At 52.4% G+C, this 22,420-nt stretch overlaps 1 protein-coding gene across 3 annotated transcripts in view; it reads right to left on the reverse strand.

Moving 5' to 3' along the window:
• PLCG1 (phospholipase C gamma 1) overlaps nucleotides 1–12,252 on the reverse strand; it is a 36,594-nt gene extending 24,342 nt beyond the window's left edge. The window contains exons 1-2 of one of the 3 annotated variants that reach the window (XM_081033679.1): nucleotides 12,174–12,252; nucleotides 11,364–11,694 (exon numbers count right to left, since the gene is read on the reverse strand). In XM_081033679.1, the coding sequence (XP_080889805.1) occupies nucleotides 11,364–11,580 (217 nt within the window). In that variant the 5' untranslated portion in view covers nucleotides 11,581–11,694; nucleotides 12,174–12,252. Of the gene's footprint in view, nucleotides 1–11,363; nucleotides 11,695–12,083 lie in introns of all 3 variants that reach the window. The other 2 variants (XM_081033681.1, XM_081033680.1) reach the window with 2 other exon arrangements.
• Between the last annotated feature and the right edge of the window lie 10,168 nt (nucleotides 12,253–22,420).

The following is a 22,420-nucleotide window of genomic DNA, read 5'->3' on the forward strand; positions in this document are numbered from 1 at the left end:
GCCTGCCTTCGATGCCACAGTAAGTGGAAGTCGCAACAAGGAGAGGGTGTTGCCCCAATTTTTCTGCTCCAACCTAGATGACGGCAGGCGGCCCACAGGTCCGCCTCCGGGGCAGAGGTCCTATGCACTGTGACCTCTGCCTCCCCTGCAGGCGGATGCTGCCCCAGTTCTAGATGGCCTGTGTCCGCCAGTCCCCCCGCTACAGCAGAGGGCTGAGGGCCCAGCAGCTCCAGGTCCCAGAGGTGCCCAGGATCTAGAAAGGCCCCATGATATGCCCCCCATAGTATAGTCAGGCCACCTGGAGAACCAGACTAATGAGCATAGGTTACTTTTTATCTTCTTTCCTGACCCTCAGAGCAATCAACAAGGTCGACCACACCCTCTGTCCTGCGTCGTCCTGTGTGAAGCTCTGCCCTTCACTTCTTCCGCACAAGCTCTCCCAGTTTTCCTGCTACCCCTCGGGCCCACGCCTCCCCCCATTACACGTTAGCCTCCCACAAGGCCCAGGCCAAGGCCCTCTCCTCTCCTGTGCTCTCCGTCTCCCTAGCCAGTGTACTCCACACACACGGCTTCAACGGCCTCACAAACACAGCTCTGGCCTCGTCCCTGACTCTTAAGCTTCAGACTCTTCCATCCAATTGCCTACTTGCCATCTCCACCTTGACATCTGTTCAACTGAAAAACACCTCGGGGTCAACCCCTCAAAACCAAATACTGTCTTCTCCCACTGAAACCCATGCCTCTCGCCACATGGCTTGGGCCAGCTACCAGCAGCACCTCCAAACAGGAACTAGAGACTTTAGAACCATCCTTAACATCTCCTCCCCACCCCAATCTAATCCTTGAACAAACCCTATTGGCTTTATTATTCGCAGCCATCGCTAGCGATGAGTGGGAGCCGGCTGCGTATCTAAGGCCATCTGACTGACAGGCAGCACCCCCACTGGAGTGTCAGCTCCTTGAGCACGGATGCTGCCCTCAGCTTCAGTTCTCCAGAGCCCAGCAGGAACCGGGATAAGTTGGAAAGAAAAATCTGGGGCCTCCCTCCCCCAAGGAAACACCAGGGGCCTCTGACGGGGGTCTGAGTGACAGGGGCTGAAGTGTGGGGATAGCAGAGGCCTCCCCTTGTGGAGCTCGCTGAGCCCCGTGCCTTCTCACCACCCAGCCCCGGCTCTTTGGTTTCCTGGTTACTGCCACCGCAGGAGCTGCTCCCTCTGGGGCAGGAGGGCGTTAAACTGTGGGGCCAGCCCTTAAACCCCAACAGAGTGAACCCTGACTAGGAGGTTGGAGACATTCTAAGTAATGAAAAGAGCCATCGAGTCAGTGGCCTGCTGGCTGAGACACCCTCTTCCGACACCCGACTAGCCTCTCCCGTTTTAGAGCTGCCTGGCCCAGCCTCTCCTCAGCATCTGGCCACATTCCCTGTGGGCCATGCCAGCCCACGCCAAGCCACTCTCCTTGTCCTTTTGCTTCCTGGGGAGGCAAGGCCCCAGTGCGTGTCTAGACTCTGACCTCACTCTGAGGTGATAGGGAACTCACTCACTCACTGCCTCCCTCCCTGGGAAGCCCTGATTCTTAGAGATGGCCTCCCCGACTGAGAGGGATGACTGCCTTGCCTTGGGACTTCCCTTCCTGATTTGAATTCCCTCATTCTCCCCTCTTAAGATAGCTTCTTGCCTCCCCCTGCGCTAGCACACACCCTAGGACAGCTGCCTCCCGCCTCCCACCCCAGCCTGCAGAGACGCACCCATCCAAGGAGGGCCCATTCTCAGGCCAGGGACATGGACGTCCTGGACACAGCGGTCCAGGCACCAGACATTCTGTTCTCACTGAAGAGCACGCTCTATGGATTTCACTGCTGGCCTCAAGAGACCCTGAGGAAAATCCCTGACCAAGTGACATAGGGTCCCCTTTCTAACCTCCTGGCTGAATACTCCAAGAGCTCCCAAGAAAAGCCACAGTCCCCGTTAAGAACCGACAAGCAAACGCAGGCATCTGATACTTACTGCTGGGTAAGAAGAGCACTACTTCCAAACAGGTGGAATAAGGGGACATGGTCTGCAGAGCCTCGGGGGGACCCCCCCCACCCTTGTCGCTGCCCAACCTCCCAGATGACCTCCTGCCCCTCAGAGGACTGAGAAGCCTTTGGGCCCTGTGGTCACTGCTTCCCTCACCTGGGGTGAGCCGCTCTGTGAACACGCTGGGCCCGAGCTGAAGTCCCTCAATCCCATGGGGTTAAGCTCCCCCACCACACCCCACACCACCACAGGCAGGGCCCGTGTTGTCAATGCCCTATGCCCCCCACAGGCAGGGCCAAGCCAGGGACACTGTGACCTGGGGACAGCCCTTAAACAACTTCCCTCAGGCCATGTCAGCTCAGCCATGTCCCCAGGTGTCCAAGAAAACAGGAAGCCAACCTCAAAGCGAACATCCCACCCCCATGAGTTAGAATTAGATCTCACACAAACAAGCGGTCAAACGCTGTGGCCCAAACCTTCACCAGACGGGTCAGTTGTTTGCTGCCAGGGCCGGAGCTGTGCTCAGACCGCCCACTCTTCACTGTGCCCACACCTGGCTCCCAGGCCCCTCACAGCCTTTGCACACGTCCTCTAACCAACAGGGGCATGCTAGCCAGTAGGGGAGGGAGCCGACAGGGGCAGGATGGGCTGCTACAGAGAGAAGGCTGGTTGCATGTGGACCCTCAGCCTGTAGCACTTTACACACAACTGTCCGCGGCCAGCCCTGGCTTTCATGGTTTTCTCCATGTCCCAGGTCACAAGCTCCTCAGGATCAAGGACTGGGTCACCTCCTTTTCTTGCTTCCTAACCCCAGCCTTCTGTGCCAGGCCTGGGCTCAGCAAAGGAGATGCCAGTCTTCTGCAAGAGAAAGTCCCGCCCTGTTTATTCTGTATCCTGAGTCTCGCTGAAGCCAGGGCCACCCGCCAACACCGGGAAGGGCCCGGAAGGAAGCAGCAGAGCCTATACACAAAGTGTACATGTGGGCTATAGAAAGGAGCCCTCCCCGCTTCCCCCAGGAGGGGCCCGGTTCCTAGGAGGTGACGAGTGGGGAGAGCTAGGACTTGTGCCTCGGTACACGGCACTGTAGCCTCTCAAAGGCTGGCCAAGCGCCACCGCGAAAGGAAGTAGTCCTGCAAGGAGTGAGGGGGACATGAAGAACTGAGCCCTCAATGCAAGCAGAGGCTCTCAGAGCCCCACCTCCTGGGACCACAATGGCCCCCAAAGCAACGAACTCCACTTTCCTTACTGCCCCACCCCAAACACCAGAATATTCAGGGACCACCGCCTTCTCACACCACTTTCCCTCTTCTCTGGGGACTGCGGGCATTCCCTACTCTGAGGCCTCAGCCCACCCGCAAAGGAGCTCTAGGGAGCTGTGATGAGAGGGTCTTACTGTGGGGTGACAGCAGGAGCTGTGGCCATAACAGACTAGGCTCCGGAGCAGCTCAAATGAGGGCACGAGTGTCGGGGTGAGTATAGGGAGATGACAGGCAAGGGAACAGCTATACCTCCAAGTCTGAACACAAGACACCTCTTCAAAGACCCCAGCCAAAGCAGCCTCTTGACCCACACAGATAGCCGCGTCCTCTGCCTCATGGCGCCTTGGCCCAAGTCACAGAAGTCAGTTCCTCCCAGTCGCCATTCTCCAAATCCTTCTCCAGCCTATTCTGCCCAGTGTTCAGGCTCTGCACCAGAGGGCTAACCCAGAGCCACTGAGACCACTCTCCAGGGACAGAGGACTGGCTCACCATGGACATGCACATGTAGCTAACGGGAGAAATGAGTCTTGGTGGTCGTCAGCCACTGAAATGTGGGGTCAGGAGTTACCTACCACGGCACACCCTCCCCTCTCCTGACAGACACAGCCCCCTCTGGCTTGTTTTCTTCACAGCACTCCCCAGGCCCCAGAATTATTTTTACTTCCTGGCTGTTTACGTCCTTTCTGGCTGAATCTACCTTAAACTTTATGTTCGCTACTGGGCTCCACAGTGTTTGGCACATTAGCCAATGCCGTCGTCCCACGCCGGGGAAGCACAAGTGGGGTCTCACTTGCTCAGTATGCCACAGAGACCCAAGAGAGCTGGCTTTTTTCTTTTTTAAGGAAAGAATAGCTCTGGTGATACGGAAAGCACACCAGGTTAGAGCTCTACGGAACAAGTCAGAAGTTAGAGTAATCACGTCCAGTTCAGCAGGCCTCACACAGCAGCTCGGCCCACAATAAGTGAGAGACAACTAAAGGAGCACATGGATGAAGGCAGGCACGGGAGCTTGTCTGCAGGGGTCCTGGGAAGGCCCTTCTCGGAGCTCCTAGAGCATGGCGCCCCAGGTGCCCGGTTCCCTGGCAGAGACTTGGGTACAGCTGCTGTCATGAGCCAGTGAGAGCAAGTCAGATGAGGCTCCTCTGTTACTCCACCTCAAAACAGCTGCTCCTACCTCCCACCCCAATAGGAGTGTGGGAAAGAATCTTGATGAGGGCCCTGTAGCAAGACGAGGGCAGCAGAGGCTCTAGATGGAAGCACTGAGTCAGTCCAGTTTGTCCACAGACAGAAACCTGGAGGGCAAGGGTAGGGATCAGATAGCAATGTCCTCGTTAAAGAAAACAGTACCAAAACTCTGGTCCTACAGAGGAGTCCATATTATTGTCATTTTCTCCAGAGTGGAAGAATGAACTGAATATTGTAGTGAGAATCAGAAATGCCAGGCTCTGGTCGAGTTCACTGCCATGAACTTGCTGTGTGACCTTACCCGTGGGGCCTTGGTTTCCTCATCTGTCAGACAGGGCTAATCACTCTTGCCCACCCTCGATTCACGGAACTGTGGTAGAGCGCAAACAACACAATAGATGAGAAAATACTCCATGAACTGCAACACACTATTCAAATACCCAGATTTTTCTCATGCCCCCAGGCCTCTGTGTACAGACTCGAGGGAACAAAGAAAACAAGAAGGAAACAGACTTCCAGCCTAAGCTGTCAGGGCAGCACTGGTGGCTAAGCTTGGGGGTGGCACTGGAGCTCTGTCATTAGTTAAGGTGAGACCAAAGGAAACAAATACTTATTAAGAGCCCACAGGTGCCAAATACTGTGCTGATGTCATATATAAAATCTCTTACTCTCATTTGACTATTGTTAGTATACAGCTCTGTGAGGAAGGAATTATTTTTACAGCTAAAGATTCATTTCAGATAGGTTAAAGTTACTTGCCCAAGGCCACAGGAAAAGCTGAGGCTCGAACCCAAATCTGACTGACTCTACCCTCAAATCTCTGGTCACTGCAGCCCAATTACCAACCACTGCTGGAGGTCACGCTTCACCCTTGGCTCTGCTTTGCCTAGAGTCTTGTCACCTGCACCACGCTGCTCTCAAAGATCCCCCCCCAGGGAAATACAGGCGCCACGCTTCTCTGAACAAAGCACTCAAGGAGCACCAGAACATTCGTCTGCCCCATCCACCCCCGTTTCTCCTAGAACTCTCGTCCAAGTCCCCACAGACATCTCCAGTTCTCAGAGAGGGAATGGAGAAGGGAAAAAGTCCTAACAGCAGGCCTTTCGACATTAGCCATCTCTGGCCGCCTTGAAGCTACGTCCCAGAGGAAAAGAGCACAGAGTGGGAAGAGATGCCATTAGTTAATGAAGACTGACATGGAGGGTGACAGTAGGGACAGAGGCAGGCCCTGCCACTCTGAGGCCGTGGCATTAAAACACTTCCTGGAAGACGGAGTTCTCCTACCAGGGTGCTCAGATAGCATTTCTGTGGTCTAGGCACTCTGAAATAGACCAGTCTGTTACCTTCCTACGACACCAAAGCAGATACTTCCAGTCAAGTGCCCTGTCACCCTGCGAAAGGCAGCTGTGGGAAACAATCCTGACAACAGAGGGGTGGCTGAGAGCTTCAAGGGAGAAGATGGGTGGGCCTCCTTGTCCCTTGAATCAAAGGGCTTGGTGGCCAGGCAGCAGCCCCCTCATATAACAGGGGTGTTTGCGCCCATCTGCTATCAGGTCCTCCTGGGACCTCATCTTCCTCATCGTCAGAGCTCCCACGGACACTGAGCCACGCTCAATGTAAAGCACTTTACACAGATTCTCATCAAATCCTCACAAAATCCTCATGAGACAAATGTAGTTTGTACCTATCCCCCTTTTATAAATGAGGAGCCCAGAGAGGGAAAGTCACATAGTCAAGGTCACAGAGCAAGTTGCAGAACAGGATTTTTAATCTAAGAAGTCCAAGTTCAGAGCCCAAATGCTAAACTACAGTTGACCCTTGAACAATGACAGGGGCACTGCCCCACCTCACCCCACGCAGTCCAAAATCCGTGCCTAACTTCTGACTCTCCAGTCGACCCTTAGTATCTGCAGGGGATTGTTTCTAGGACCCCCCCCCCCATACAAAAACCTGCAGATGCGCAGGTCCATTATATAAAATGGCCCAGACCAATGCAGACGGTCAGCCCTCCACATCCATAGGCTCCCAGCTGTGGATCAAACTATTGGTAAAATGCACGTGTAAGTGGGGCAGCACAGCTCACCTGCACCGCATCCCTCCAGACCCAACCCCACCCTCCACCACCACTGCGTCCGCACCCTCCACAGCGAGGAGGTCTTGCCCTGCTCGTCAGCTCTCTCCTGCAAACTGCCACTCACCAGTCTCCCTCCTCAACCTCTCCCAAACCCACGGGATGGCCCCAATGTAGCCATTGCTGACACGCACTGAGTGTAGCCCGTGAGCAGGGCACACGGGGCCCTCCCTAAGCTGCCATCAACCAGTCCCAGCCTCATCTCCACCACACTGCACACATTCCAGACGCCTGCAGCGACCCCCACCCCGCCCTTCAGCCACAGTTCCCCCATCATTCCAGGCCCCGCTCCCAGCTCGCCTCTCCTAGCTCTCTCCTCTCAACCCCAACTCGCTAAGCAAAGCTCGTTCCTCTGCACTCCCAGTGCTCTCGGTGCAGACCTTTATCCTGGTGTGTAACACATGGGATTATAATTACATGTTCCCAAGTCTGTCTCCTCCAAGGGCCTGGCAGTTCCTCAATGGCACAGATCATGTCTTATTTATCTTTTGAACCCTCAGTGGGCAAACAGGAGGTCTTCAAACACTACTTCTTGAACAACTACATGCCCCTCATTTCAAAGGGCCACCCCAAAAGAAGGCTAGTGGCCACTATCCCTCACCAGTGACGCAAGCCTGTACATCTGTGTATGACACACACCGTATTTGGGTGTTGGGGGACCCAGTGCTGCGTGCACTCAGCTCCTCCAGTCACCTGTGCTGCAGGCCCCTTTCCAAGGTTCACAGGAAACAGAGAGCCCCAGGTGGACAGGGGGTCCTGCCAGGCCTGGTCTGAAACCTACACATCAGGGCAAGCCTCGGGTGCTGAGGAAACACTAAGAGGTCTGACTTCCCCTGGAAAAAACTACGTATAGTCAGACAGGAAACACACAGGCAGGGATGGCTAGCTCTGGAGAGCCTGACATGTGTTCTTGCCCCTCTCCCACTGGGAGCAGCCAGCCAGTACAAAGAAAACCCCTGATGACACCCTGCCTGCCGCCCTGAGAACAGGCCTCGTGGTCTGCCTCCTCACCAGTCTGACAGCCAGAGGGGTAAAGCCCCTATGTCCCAACCCCACCTCCTCTCTGAGCCTGACTGCCGTGTCCACGTGATGTGCTTTCTTCGGCCACTCCCCACCCCTTGTCATCAAGGGCACCACTTGGAATTGTCTATTTCAGTTTCCCTGAGGGTAAGGACCTGTTTTCATTCACCACCTCTGGGGGCCCAGCATCATCTAGAAGAGAATCTACAGAAGAATCAGAAGGAAAGCCTAGGGCTCCAAAATCCCCGGTGGGTGCGTGGCTGGCATGCAGAGCCCTCCGTGGAGCCTCCACCTGGGCCCTTGCCCACAATGACCCTTGACTGAACCATCTCATCCCAAGAGGCACCAGAAGGAAAAGTGTGGCGCCAGAGCCTAGGGAGGCTGAGGCTGTCTGTACTGTACAGTCTGAGCACAAAGGTTTCTCCTCAGAGGAGCAACGGGCCTGGGGCCCACTCGCAGCACAACCCCAAGGCTTAGAGCCTCCTGGGATTGGCCAGCCAGCCATGACTGTCCCACACCAGCACTATGACCCGTGACATAATTCACTCCCTGGATTTCCATTTCCTCATCTGCAAAATGGGACGCTACTCTGGACTATCCCCCAGGGCCCTTGTGAGGATCAGCCAAGAAAACATGATGAAAAGCCTTTGTAGCACTCAGCAGGAAGTCTATAATTGCTTTATATTCACTTATGTCAGTATCTGCAAAAATAAAAAATAAAAAAAATAGTGGTTCCTGTCATACCACTACAACGGGTACCAAAGCATTTCCCCACCCCTCTTCTAAGCCAAACTACCACTCTACACATCAGCAGGCCTACTTCACAAGTGGTAAAGTGAGAGGAAACAGCTCTTACACACGAGTGCTGTGCACTTTCCCTGAACTACATGCACCATCTCTCCTCCAGGGCTGCGGGCACCATGAGGGTAGCACAAGTGTCCCTCTCTCTCTTTGGCCAGGCTACAGGCACTGCATGGTACCCTGGCAGGGCCAGCAGGAAAAGGCCAGGCACCTGGGCAAGAGGCCAGATGGCAGGGGACCCAGCTGGCAGCCCAACCTTCCTCAGAGCTTGCAGAGCGGGGCTTCAGGAGTCAGAACCCACCAACAAGGTAAACCCACGAATGGGCAGAAGTGGGCCAGTTTCAGTGGGGGCTCCATTTGCACAATCTGAACTCTAGCTGGACCATCTGTTCTAATGTGTCTTTTGGAGGAAAAATTAATAAGACCAGGTATTATATTATATTATATTATATTATATTAGACCTGGTCTTATATTAAAATAAGACTGAGTCCTATATTAATTTTGCTCCAAAATACGCATTAGAGCTGATGGTCTGGCTAAGTCTTATTTTTGGGGAAACACAGTAGCCTACTAACCTTGTTACCGAGACTCTTTCAATCGGGTCTCCAAAATCAAAGGGCCAGGGCCCTTTCTACACATTTTACCTATGCTCCAGGTCTCTCAAATCCCAGCTAACTAGTAAAATCACTGAATATGCACCTCTCTGGCTGACCCACCCTTGGGGGCTGGGGTCATCAGGTCCTCTGCATTCCTGCATCCATCCCCCAGAGACCTGTGACACCAGGGACTAAACCCTTCCCTCTCCACACCTCTTCCTTCTGTTCAGGCCCCAACTTACAAACAAGAAAATCAGGTGTCAGATGTGCAAATCTCCATATATTTACTCTACACACTGTTCTACATGGTAAGTGGGTGGGTAGGTAGATGGGTTGGGGCAAAAAAAAAACCCCATTTCCTACCCTTTTCCGGGTAGTAATCTAAGTGAAATGTGAACTCAGTTCCCACCCTCCCGCCTTCCTGCACTCTCAGACTCTCCTCCACCCACGCTCCCCCTCCACAATATTCACAGTCCAGGGTCTAGGAGGGCAGTCATAATCTGTTATCGTTATTATTAACAACAGCTCACATTTATTAAGTATTTATCACGTGTCAGGCACTGTGCTAGATGTTTTCACATCGATTTTCTCATTGAATCTCCAGAGCAACCACATATAGCGGATATGTTATTATTCCTACTTTACAGATGAAAACTAAGGATAGGAGAAGATAAGTAACTGACTGGGGGACACACAACTGATACACAGGCCTCAAATCGAGCCTCGCCTTCAACCGCTGTGCTGCACTTACTACCTGCTGGTTACATGCATGGTTTGAAATGCAGCCTGTTGTTACTCAGGAGATTTCTATCTGGGAACCTCCAGCCAGGGACCCCACTTAAGCACAGCATCGGGATCACCACAGAAGCAAGAAGGGGGCTGTGTCTGGACTCTGATATGTGGGTGACGTTCCCAGGACTATCTCAGCTTTCTGCAGGGTCTATACTTCCTCCACTTTGAAATCCAGTGTCTCAAATCACTAACATTTTCTCACAATGGCTGACAGGGCCAATGGGGGCATGGAGAGGGAGGAAGACAGCTGCCATTTCTCAGGTCAGTGGCTGTGTCAGATCTGGGGTTTGTAGTTGAGGATGGCTGCCTCACCACAAGGTCTTCCTTCCTCCCAATCTCCTCACCCATCTACATGCATATACAGCATGATCAAGGAAGTCTGTAGGACCTTCCCTTGGGGGTGTCAGTCCCCGACCACCCTCCTATACGTGGACCGAGTTCTGAGCCTGGCTCTGACACCTGTCTCTGGAGGGGGTGGGGGGCAGTCCTTGCAGGAAGCGACCTACAGCCTGGGGTTGTGACACATCATCTCTCACACTTGGAGGCGGGGGAATGCAGGGCAGAGCTGGGTGCCCATCCGGCCACAGCACAGGCATGTGCTAAGTGGAATAACACTGAGAGATCTGGGTTTTTTTCAAAATCCCCAACTCCTTCCTCCCAACTCAGACCTGCACCAAAGCCGCCATGCTCAGGCCCGGGAGAGCACGGAGGTAAGAAATGGAGAGTAGTTGCTCGTGGCTCCCTACAGCCACAGGACATAAAGGGCTCGACCCCACACTGGCTGCCCGCTCATGAAGAGAGTATCTGACTCCAGGGCACTGAGGCTGGCCTTTCTGGGACCAAGCTGTTGAGACTGAGCTTCCAAGGGAAGGGGGAGCCTGGATCTCTACCGAGAGTGCCTGCCCTGGCTTTGGGTGTCTGCCCACCCACACAGACGTCCAGAATTCAGCTTCAGGACAAAAGCAGCAGTAGGAAAAAGCAGCCACTGCCTGCTCTCAGGCTTTTCCAAGCCACACAGGACCACCGTCCTCCCCAAGAGGGAGACGAGTAGGCCCGGCTCGGCTCCAAAGCCAGCCCTACTCCAACATCTGCCTAAGTTCTGCTAAGAACCCAAAGGTTCCTCTGCAAATAAAAGCGCAGCCCAGGGGCCCAAACAGTTTCACCAAGACTGCTCTTTTCGGAGAAACGTGGGGAGCGGAGACCATCTGGCCTCGCCCCGGGTTCAGGGGCCGGAGGGGGCGCTGCCGGGGGTCCCCTCGCCTCTGTGGACCCCACCCGCGGCGTGTGCGAGACCCGACGCCTGCCCCGCTGGTCTCCCACTCACTAGAATTTTGAGGCCTCTGGGCCACGCGCCAGGACACTCCCCGCGCTGGGGAGGGGGTGTCCTGTGCGGTGACCGAGGACCCGGATGCCCCCCGCCCCTGGTGACCACCGGGCCGAGGCGGGGGCGGGGTCCGGAGCGTGCGGGGAGGGACGGAAAGTTTGTCCAAGTCGCTCGGCGGCCGCGGATCTCTGCCGCCCCCGCGCGCGCCGCGGGCCCCGGGGAGGGGTCGCACTTACTGGCCCCCTCGATCTTGTCGGCGCCGCGGCTCCACGTGATCTGCCGCGTCTCCAGCTTGACCTGGAAGGTCTTCCGCTCCGGCCGCTGCGACTTCTTGGAGTAGAACAAAGTCATGACGGTGCCCACCTCGAGGCTGCGGCAAAGGTGCAGCACCTCGGCGTCCGAGGGCGCGCCGGGCCCGCAGCCATTGGCGCAGGGGGACGCGGCGCCCGCCATGGCTCCGGTGCTGGGGGCGCCAGAGGCTACGACGGCGACGCAGGCCCGGCTGGAGGGAGCAGGCGGCGGCGGCGGCGGCGGAGGCTGCCGGCGAGCGGGCCCCCGCGGCGGCTCCTGCGGGCGGAGACGGGGCGGGGCGGGGCCTGAGCGGGGGGCGGGGCGGCCCTGCAGGCCCCGCCCCGGCCCGCGCGCCGGGAACAAAGACGCCCGCGCGCCCGTGGGGAGGACCCCCGCCTGCCGCCCTGCGCGCCTGCGCCCCGCGACCCCCGGCGAGGCCCCGGGCGGGGGCGCGATGGCGGCGGGAGCGCGCGTGCCGCTCGCCGTCAAGCCCTCACTCCTCCGTCCCGCAGAGCTTCCTCACGCGACCCCGTACACAGCTGCGTGGCCACAGTCGACCCCGTCACGCGCGGTAGCCGCTCGGCGGCCCCGCGGTGAGTCGCACACGCACCGGCGGCCGCCCAGCCCAGTGTCCCGCACAGGCCCAGTCGTAGCTGTTTCCTCACCCCTACTCCCCGAGCACCGCCCGCGCAGCAACCGGGTAGGGAGGTGAGGGCGCGGAGCGGCCCCCGGGCCCGCCAGCCAAACCCAGTTACCTGGGCGGGCTGCCCGGCGGAGGGAGCCAGGCCGGGCCGCCTCACCCCGGCGGCGGCGGCGGGTCTTCTGCGCGCCCGCTCCGGGGAGGGGCGGGGGCGGGGCCGTCTGCGGATTGGCCTGCGGGCTCTGATGGACAGGCGATGTAGCCCGCCCCTCCTCTCTGGCCGCGCAGGGCTGGCCCGCAGGCCGCAGACCCACGTCTGTCCTGCTCCTGCGGCCAGTGTAGCCTTCCAGGGCCCTGTAACTCGGAGAAGCCCACCAGATCTGAGCATCCTTGCAGGGCCTTTAGATCTACGGCTCGCAGTGTGGCCTTTGTCTCTGTCACCTCACCTCACACTCCGTGTCACGGTCACCCTCCTGTAAATGCTCTCCTGAGCTTTGGTTTTCACAGCCTGACTCCTCTTGCTTCCCTCCTCCCTCTCTGGCTGCTGCCGTTCGGCCTCAGAAGCTTCTCTTCCTCTCGGCTGGGTCCTGAGCCAGTTCCCAAGGCGACCTGTCACCCCCAACCCAGGCACCTGCAACGTCAAATCTGTCTCTCCCCTGCACCCCACTACCTACTCCGCGTCCACGCTTAACACAGGCATTTCACTTCTTCCTCGAACTGCTCTTCCCACCGTCTTCACTTTCTCAGAACATGGCACTAAATGCTACGGGGCTTGGGCCAAAACCCTTGGACATATTCTTGATTCCTCTCGGCCTCAATGCCCCACACAGTAATCCATCAGATCCAGTTCACTCTGCCCTCAGACATCGCCACTCCGTCCGCAAGCCCAAGGCCCATCTTTTCTCACTCACACTGTTTACCCTCCTTGCTCTCGCCTGCATCTATTCTCCACGCTTTAATCTTTAAAATGAAATTACATCATGGTCCCCTACCTCCAGCCTCAAGCCCTCCATGACTTCCCATTACACATAAAATCCACACTCCCTCCCTGGCCCAGCAGGTCCTGTATGGTCTGGCCCCTTTCTCTTCTACTTCATCTCTCACCACCTCCCCTTCACGCCCCATTCTCCAGCCGCAAGGCCTTTTTGTGGTCACGGGCTGACTTTGTTTTAGTGCGCCTCATTTGTTGGGCTTCACAGGTGTTGTCTTTAACAAACTGAAGGCAAGACCCGCCATTTGCAAAAAGATTACAGCTCCCTTTATCACCATATGAGCTTTATTATGGTGATCTGGAACTGAGCCTCTAATATCTCTGAGATATGCCTGTATGTGAATAATGCACACTCTTTTGCCTTCCTGAAGCCATTCTCTAAGACTCGTCCCTGCAATCTAGCTGCCTGTCACAAAGAACCGCCAAAACCGAAGACACCTGTGGTCACAGGGGAACCGGTCAGACAGATATCGAGTCGGGCAGAGCAGAGAAACTTACTGCAATTCAGAGGTGAGAGGCCCAGTGGAGCACCCAGCTGATGCCCGAGAAAGATCCCGGCTTCCTGGAATTTGTGCTCAGGCAACCCACCCAGCTGGGTGGTGACTAGTGTCTGGGGTTGCCTCTTGCGGTAGTGGTGTGTGTTTTGTGTGTGTTTTGATTCCCTCTCAAGTGCAGCCCCTAAGAAGCTGAGAATTCAGCCTGAAGTTGAGTCGCCTGTCCTAGGAGGCTTCAGTCACCTGAGCGGAGGTGGAGTGGCTGAGATGGACTGCCACCTAGTGACAGGCTTTTAAAATGGAAGGGAACTAAAGTTGATCTAATGCCCTGCCCAGTGATACAGTGCTTACATATGTGGTCACACCTGATCCTCATAATTACCCTCTAATCAGGGATTATTTTCCCTAATTTACTTACGAGGAAACTCAGATTCAGAGAAGTTCTGTAACTTGCCCCAAGGCCACAAAACTAAAAAGTGGGGATTTGAACCCAAGTCTGTCTGACTCCATGCATTTTCTGCCTCACAAGAGAGACACTGGCTTAAGTAGGACAACAGTCAGTGGGCATGGAGGCTAATTGGGATGGGTGAGGGGAAGACTTGGGCATGCGTGGCCCTGGGCACAGGGAACCCAGAAAACACAAGCCCTCATAAAGTGTGGCTTGGGCGTAAAATGGTGCTTCCCCTGTCTGCAGCCCCTGAGCTTTCCTGTGCTAGGCATTGGTGCCATGGGTTGGAAGAACAAGAGAAACCCTGCACCGGCCCTCCAGGAATTCACAGACATTAAACAGATAAACACTCTCTAATGTAGGCACAATTGTGATGAGGTCTACAAAGGAAAATAACTGAGGGCTATGAGATAAAACATTAGAGAACGCTACTTCAGGTCTGGTAGACAAGGAAGACCTCTTTTAGACTCAACAGAGACTTAAAGGATGTGAGTAGATGGCCAGGTGAATTATTAAGGGTGGTTTGAAGGAAAGGAAAGTGTTTTCCAGACAGAAGTAACAGCATGTACAAAGGCCCTGAGGCCGGAAAGAGCTTAGTGAGTTTAGGAATAGAAAGAAGGCTAGAGTTTATCTAGTGCAGTGGAACATGTGGGGTAATGAGGCCAGGAAGACCGGTGGGGCCTGAATGGGGCTCCTCCCTGCCTTTCTGATCTTGTCCGTTTTTCTAGGAGGGCCCCTCCCAACTCCTATAGCCTTCCTTGAGCTTCTTGTGCCAACTTGGGCAGCCTGTGGGCTGTGATGCACTTTTAAAATCTGTTTTTCTATTTTCTGAGAGCTTCCCAACATGCAGCCCATGCTTCCTTGCTTTTGCTTGTGTTTTTGATTCTCAGGCTGGGCCCCCAGGAGCTCCAGAAATCCTTGCCAACACGAGCTCATATTTTCAGTCTGCTGCCAGGCCCTTCATCAGGAAACAGGGCCCGATTTCCTCCTGGGATTCCTGAGCCAGCATCCCAGGACTCAGGTGCCTCCCTCCACCACAGGATGTTCAGGGAAAGCAGGGCACACAGAGGACGTGGCTGGGATGGGTTTCCCCCATCTCAGCATATATATGGGTATGTGGGTGTCACTGGCAATGCATGCAGCTGCACTGGCTAGGAGGGAGCAGCCCAGCACCCACACAAGGCACATGTCTGTGACATCACCCAGGCTAGTCTTGCCTGGGCCTATTTCTAGCAACACTCATGCTTCCACATGCCCGGTCTACCCTAATACCTGTGCCTGGAGTCTGGGGAGGAGTCCCAGCCCAGTTGCCCCTCCAATCCTGTGGGCCTGACATCACAGGTGTTTATTTACCAAACACTTAGAACAGCACTTAGCATAAAGTAAGTCCTATATAGCTGCTTTACTCACATTGGCTCATTTATTCCTCATTACAGCACTGAAAGTATGTTCTTTTTTTTCTTTTCCCCCTTCTTCCACCTACCCCCCAACACCGATTCAAGCCATTGTTTCTCAGTCTAGTTGTGTAGGACGCAGCTCCCTGACCCATGCTGGTATTATGAGCTCCCCCAGGGCTGAGGCAGTCGGTTGCTGGTCGTGGGTCGGCCGCTCACAGCAGCTCATGACAGCTCTCGCTGGTTGCCGGCAGCTCACAATGGCTGCTGGCCACTCATGCTGGCCACCGGCCACTCCAGGCAGCACATAGCAGCCTGCGGCAGCACACGGTAGCCCACAGCAGCACATGGTAGCCCACGGCAGCACACAGCAGCCCGCAGCAGCTCACGCCATCCTTTGGCTGCTCACGGCAGTCCAGCTCCAGGGAGAGCTGTTGTTCACAATGTTAGCTGTAGAGGGTGCAGCTGGGAATCGGCCCATGTGGGAATCGAACCAGCGACGAACCAACGACCTAAGCTTTAGGAGTACAGAGCTCCAACCACCTGAGCCACTGGACTGGCCCCAAAGTATTGTTCTTATCCCCATTTTACAGGGGAAAAACTGAGGCATGAAGAGATTAAGGACATGGTCATGGACATATAGCCAAGAGGTAGCAGAGATGGATTCAAACCTAAGCAGCCTGGCTCCAGAGTCAATGCTATGTTGCCTCCCATGCAGGTATGAACGTTTTATTGTGTATCCTCACCCCTTTCCATAATACCCCTACCTAATGTTTTCTATTTTTAGTTATTTTGTTAATGTTGTCAAAGGTTGGGGGTGTTTTGGAAGCAGACTCTGACAGAGGTTAGTGTGCAGAATGTGTTCTTAGGGAGTGCCCTTGGGATCAACACTGTGCAAGAGAGAGGACGGAAACAGGAGGAGGTACAGGGGGAAGTTAAGCTGTGACACAGGCCAACCCCCAGGGAGCCCACGTCAATCAGCCACTGGATATGGACTGTCCTGGGAAAAGCAAGCCTTGGCCAGATGGCTTTCCACAGCTGAGGTGACTTTGGGGGACTGACAGCTTTCCCAGCAGTGGGGCAACAAGTGCTTCCTTAAAGGGGAACCTGGATGGCACATCACTATGCTTACCACAATGTATTCTTTTCAATCCATTGAAAAAAGTTTAGGCCAGTTAGCTCAGTTGGTTACAGCATGGTGCTAATAACACCAAGGTTGTGGGTTCCATCCTCACATGGGCCAACGTGAGCTGCGCCCTCCTTAAAATAAATAAATTAATGAAAATAAAATGGCTTTTATAAAAAAAAGTTTAGGGTACTTAAAACAAACATTGTATGGGACATACAATGATAAAAGAAGGAATATAATATGGTTAATATGGGTTAACATCAAATGTAGCTGAGCTTCCTGGTAGCCAAAGCAAAAACTATTTTGATAACTGACAACTTAGGGGAGAAAAATTTTCCTAGGGATAAATTATACAAGAAGTTTCTCATATGGACACTTGCTTGACTGAAATAATGGAGAATGTTCTCAACAAACTGACAGCAAATGCTGATAGTTTTCATTAGTTCCTAATAATGACCTTGAGTGAATATAGAAGGTATAATATACTGTGTTTCCCCGAAAATAAGACCTAACCGAAAGATAAGCCCTAGCATGATTTTTCAGGATGACATCCCCTGAACATAAGCCCTAATGCGTCTTTTGGAGCAAAAATTAATACAAGACCCGGTCTTATTTTGGGGAAAACATGGTAAAAGTATAGCTCAGTGAAGCCTCTTCCACGATTAAAGGCAGGCACATTGATAGACAGAGTGGCAGTGTCTAATCTGATCCATGCATAAAACTTTATCCTTTTTAACTATTCTTTAAATTCTACTCAGTAGTTTATGTTAGATGTCTCAAGAGATTATGAGCCAGCCAGCCAGTCTGCACCTCAGCATACAGCTAGTACTTAATAATTACCTTAAAGCATCTGGAGCTCCAGCCCACAACCTGTGGTCTAGGCTCTTGATCTCTGGTCCCAATACCGGTATCTACCTGGTCCTCACACATCTTAGGTCACATCGTCCTGCTTTCCTCCTCACCTGGGATGTACTGTTGGCCCCTCAAGAACCTCATGTTTTCTATCACTCAAGGCAAAGCCAGGCCTGGCCCAGCCACTCCCAGGGACTCAGCTGTCTTTGCAGACCCTGCTTCCCCTTTGCTGATGAGCCCCTATATTGGGACCCAGAGGCAGGAGAGCTGGGCTCCAGACATACCTCTTCAGGGAGGTGGCAGGGATATGTAATTGCTTCACTGAAAGAAGAGAAGGGGAGAGCCCTTGCTAGCCACTGGCCCAGGCCAGGACAGACCTCCTATTTTCCCCCGTTCTCTCTTTCTTCTAACAAACAGTCCTGATGTCTTCTCTATAGCAGCAGTAAGACAGCAGAGATGAATCAGACCAAGTATCCACTCCAGCAGTGGATACAGAAATGCCAACGGAGGACTGACAAGTCAGTGTGACATGGGTCCCATGAGCCCTGAGAAGGGACCCCCGGCCTTACCTAGGACCTTTGGTGGATGTGTATATAGAGCAAAGTGAGAGAGAGTGTATGTGCTAGAAGAGACAGCAGCTCCAAATACAAGGCGATCATTAGTTTTCACAACAAGGTCACTCCAGGTGTTATGGCTTTTTTTGCAACTAAAATATAAACATTTTTAGAGATGCATGATTCAAAAGTCCACATATAACAGTTTATTTAGTTACACATACATATTTAAAATCACATATTATTTGAAACAATATAACTTATGAATATTGGTTTTTCCTACTCTCACCTTTCCAGAAATCATATGTTCAGTCTTTACATGAATCTTTGATTTCTCTGTAGTTGTCATCATTAGAGCTACTTTGTGAGTTACCTAATATATTATTTCTGAAAGCACATTACCTTCACTGCCACCTACAGTGTCCCCGAAAATAAGACCTAGCCGGACAATCAGCTCTAATTAGAGGGAAACACGGTAAGTTGTTTGAGAGAGGGTGCTTTTGAAAAACCAACTTTATTTAGGAATAATTTACATATAAAACGCACCCATTTGAAGTATAAAGTTTGGTGAGCTTTGACAAACATATGCCATTATATAACCTACACCCAATCAGGATATAGAACATTTCCATCACCCCCCAAAGTTTCTTGGTGCTTTTTTGCAGTCTGTCTCCCCTACCCCTATCCGGCAATCACTAATCTACTTTCCATCACTACAGACTAGTTTTGCCTAGCCGAGAATTTCATATAAATGAAATCATGGTGTGTCATTGTGCCTGAGTTCAGCATGTTGTTTTTGAGATTCATCCATGTTGCTAAGGAAGAATGCTTTTTGAATCAGTATGTGAGGCTATTACTGGATATTTTGAATACATTTTTGTATAACATTAAAACAGGTTTCTTTTCAATTCTCACATATGTATATTAGTATTCAGTGGGTTGGGTGACCCACTGACTCCTTCCATATTGACACAAATCTTTAATGTTATCCATAAATATTTAAGTGTTTTTTCTAAGACTTAAAAAAAACAAACATACACATACCTATAGTACCATTATCAAACCTAAAAAAAAAAAATCAACACTATTGCTATTTAAAGTGATCGTTAAGAGGCTTGTTTGTATGTAACACTTGGGATTGTGAAAAAATTACTAAGTCTGTGGTAAATTTCTTTGCCTCCTTGTTTACTGATTTTGTCAGGAAACTACTTACAATCATCCAAAACTAGCTTGACTGAGGTCATTTCAGGGTAATGTGCTTTCTCCAAAAAGTGCTTTTTGGTTTAAAAGAAGTTGAGAGAACATCCCATTATATGAGGGATTTTGTAACAACCAAAATATAAACTTGCTTTTCTCAGAAGAAAACAAAAATTGAAGTTTCCTGTTAAGAAATACCTATATTCTGTGTATATGGTATTTAGGAGGTGATGTGAGTCACTAGTTTACTGGATATGGAAGTGAGAGAAAGGAGAGGAGGATGATGGCTACCCTGGGTTCCGCTTGCGGGACAAGAGGGGATGGTGGTGCCACTCGCTGCGATGTGAAACTCAGCCCAATGGGCGTGGACTAGTAGGTTCTAAGCTCAGCTCCAGAGATTTGAGACTGAGTAGTCTTTGGCATTCCCCACAGAGATGTAGTTGGCAGTTTGTGTCTGGAACTCAGGAAAGGGGTCTAGGCTGGAGATGAGAGATATGGGAGCTGTCATGTTAGGGTGTGAATGAAATCAGGCCACTCACCATGGCAGTTAAGGACCCGAGAAGGAGATAACTGAGAAGCAACAGCCTGATAGAGATAGTAGCAAAACCAGAAGGTGGCATCGTGGAAGCCCGAGAGAAGTGCTTTAAGAAGGGAGGTGGTTTCATACAGGTGTGATCCAAAGATACGGAGAATGTTTAAACTAAAAAACAGTGTCTTACAGCGAAAGACACATTGTCATTATTCCCCCTCAAAATAGACCCCCTTACGTCAAACACACTTATCCCATCGTTCCTGCCACTTTCCGAAGCCGTTCTAGAAGTCCTCTTTCGTGTCTTTACTTCATCCTCCATCATGACAACGCTCCATGTTACCCATCGCTTCTGGTATGGCAATTTCTGTCAAATAAAAATATTAGTGTGTCCTCATCCACAGGATTTGGCACTGTGTGACTTCTGGCTCTTCCCCAAAGTCAAAATGATTCAGGACATCAAGGCAGCCACAACAGGGCAACTAAAGACACGAAAGAGGACTTCCAGAACTGCTTCAGAAAGTGGCAAGAACGATGAGATGAATGTGTTCGAAGTGGGAGTATTTTGAGGGGGATTAATGGCAATGTCTTTTACTATAATTTTTTAAACATTCACCGTATTTTTTGATCACACCTCGTACTGTATGATTTTATGTGAGACATCCAGAAAAGGCAATTTATAAATGAGTGAAGGCTGGAGATGGAGTGGGGATTAAGTTTGAGCATGAGGGAATCTTCCTGGGCGGATGATTTCTGGTAACTGACTTACGGTGACGGCTGCACCACTCAGTCATTACTGAAATTTATTATATGCTTGAAATGGTGGATTTTGACATGTAAAATATACTCCAACAGAGCTGTCAGGGAAGAAGGGAGTGGTTAAGTGTCCAAAGAGCTTAAGTAGGATGCAGAATGCAAAGCTCATTTCCTGGTTTGGTCACTCACTCATTGCTGAAATGTGGTCAGAACAGAGAGGGGGAATTGGGGGCAAGATGCCACAGAAGCTCGTTGCAGTGGGTGGGGGAAATGACTGGGCGGTGTCAATGACTCATTCCAGGTGCTTGTTTGTGAAATGGAGAGGGAGAGGGGTGCTTGCTGGGAAGGGCTGGGAGTTGTGAGGTTACTTTCTTCATGTTTTAAATGTGTCAGAGGCCTAATACAGATTTGACAGGGAGAACAGACATGACCTGGGGACGAGTTGTGGGGGGTGAGGGAGAGAGAGGAGCAAGGAAGCACCCAGATGTCTGGTGTGGGTAGCACGGGGAAGCCATCTCCCTTTGCCCACAGCTTGACTAAAGCATCACAGAAAGGCCTGACAGGAGTTATTCAGACCCTGCACATCTGGCCTCAGCTCCTGGACATGACTGGAAGGGGGAGAAGGGAACCAACCTACTTACTGGCTGCATAGGCAAGGGGATGGGTCTCCTGACTCCATGCTCAAGCGTCCTTCAGGGCCCTTCATATCTGGCCCTCACCTACCTGTCCAAACCCTCTCCTCATGCCCACTGGTCCGGCCAGCTTCCCATTCTCTGGCTTCCTCCAAGGCCTGTTGCCACCATCTAGGATTCCCTTCACAACATTCCTGACCAACATCTAATTGCCCTGCACCTGCCCTCCGAAGACTTGTAGGAAGGTCCTTGTTGGAAAAGGTCGACTCAAGTCCCTGCTCATTAATAAAATGTTCTATCTACAAGGCCTCCTGTCCCCGACTTCTAGTTGTGGACCAACATTTGTCTCCTAGTTGTAGCAAGTCCGGCTTAAATCCCAAACCTGAGGTCCACTTTCTCGTCACGCACCTACCAGCCACAAAGCTTATCTAATGGGCACGGGAAGAGCCTCTTTGGTGCTATTCCTCACACTCAGTGGTCTAGCTACACCACCATAGAATTCAAAACGCTCTTGCTCCAAAGCAATGATGGCTACACGACCTCCTTTACTCATTGGGGTGAATACTACCGCCCTCACTGGCCAATGAAACACAGGCTGTCAAAGTCTCCCCAGGACTGTCTGCAGGGGGCACAGCACCAGCCCAGCCCCCAGCCCCAGGGAGTTTAGAGACCCTCAAAGAGATGGCTCTCCTTCCAGAAAATATCTGCACATGGTAACAAGTAGAGGACCTAAGGCTAAGTGACCAATTCTGACCACTCTGGCCTTCCTGCTCCATTTGACTGGGAAACCTCACTCTTCACCTGAATTCTAGGTTTCGCTGTAACCTAGATGAGAAAAGAACAATTTTTGCAGGAACCCTGGCCAGCCTGGGTACCAGAGCACTGGGAAGCGGTCACAGACCACTCCCTCTTTCAATCAACCAATCAGTGGGAAAGGGTTTCTGGGATCCAGTTTCCTAACTGGTTTAAGTACCCTTAATTCCTGCCATCCTGACTGTTACGCTTAGCCATATAAGCAAACCCAAAGACGCTCCCTACTGCTTCTGGCTAGCACACATGGAAAGCGCTCCCGAACTCTGCCTCCCAAATACACTTGCTCCTTAAACATCACCCACGCAAGGCTTCTAATACAGTTCCCGTCCCACCATCTGTTCTTGATTTTCTGCACCCTCCCTCAGTTCCTGGGCCTGCCTCTATCTAAGGGTGTGGACTTTGGCTCCCCTTTGACTCACACCCACAACAGCAGGACAGAGGTACCCCTCCCAGGCCCAGCCTGGGCTCCTGGGGAGGGAGCCACTCTTCCTGACCTGAGCAGCCAGACCACATCCCACACCAAGGCCCAGCCCGAGCCTGCGGCCCTGGGGAACAAAGAGGCAGACACTAAGA

This window comes from Rhinolophus hipposideros (assembly GCF_964194185.1).
Source record: "Rhinolophus hipposideros genome assembly, chromosome: 22".
In the NCBI taxonomy this organism is placed as follows: Eukaryota; Metazoa; Chordata; class Mammalia; order Chiroptera; family Rhinolophidae; genus Rhinolophus; species Rhinolophus hipposideros.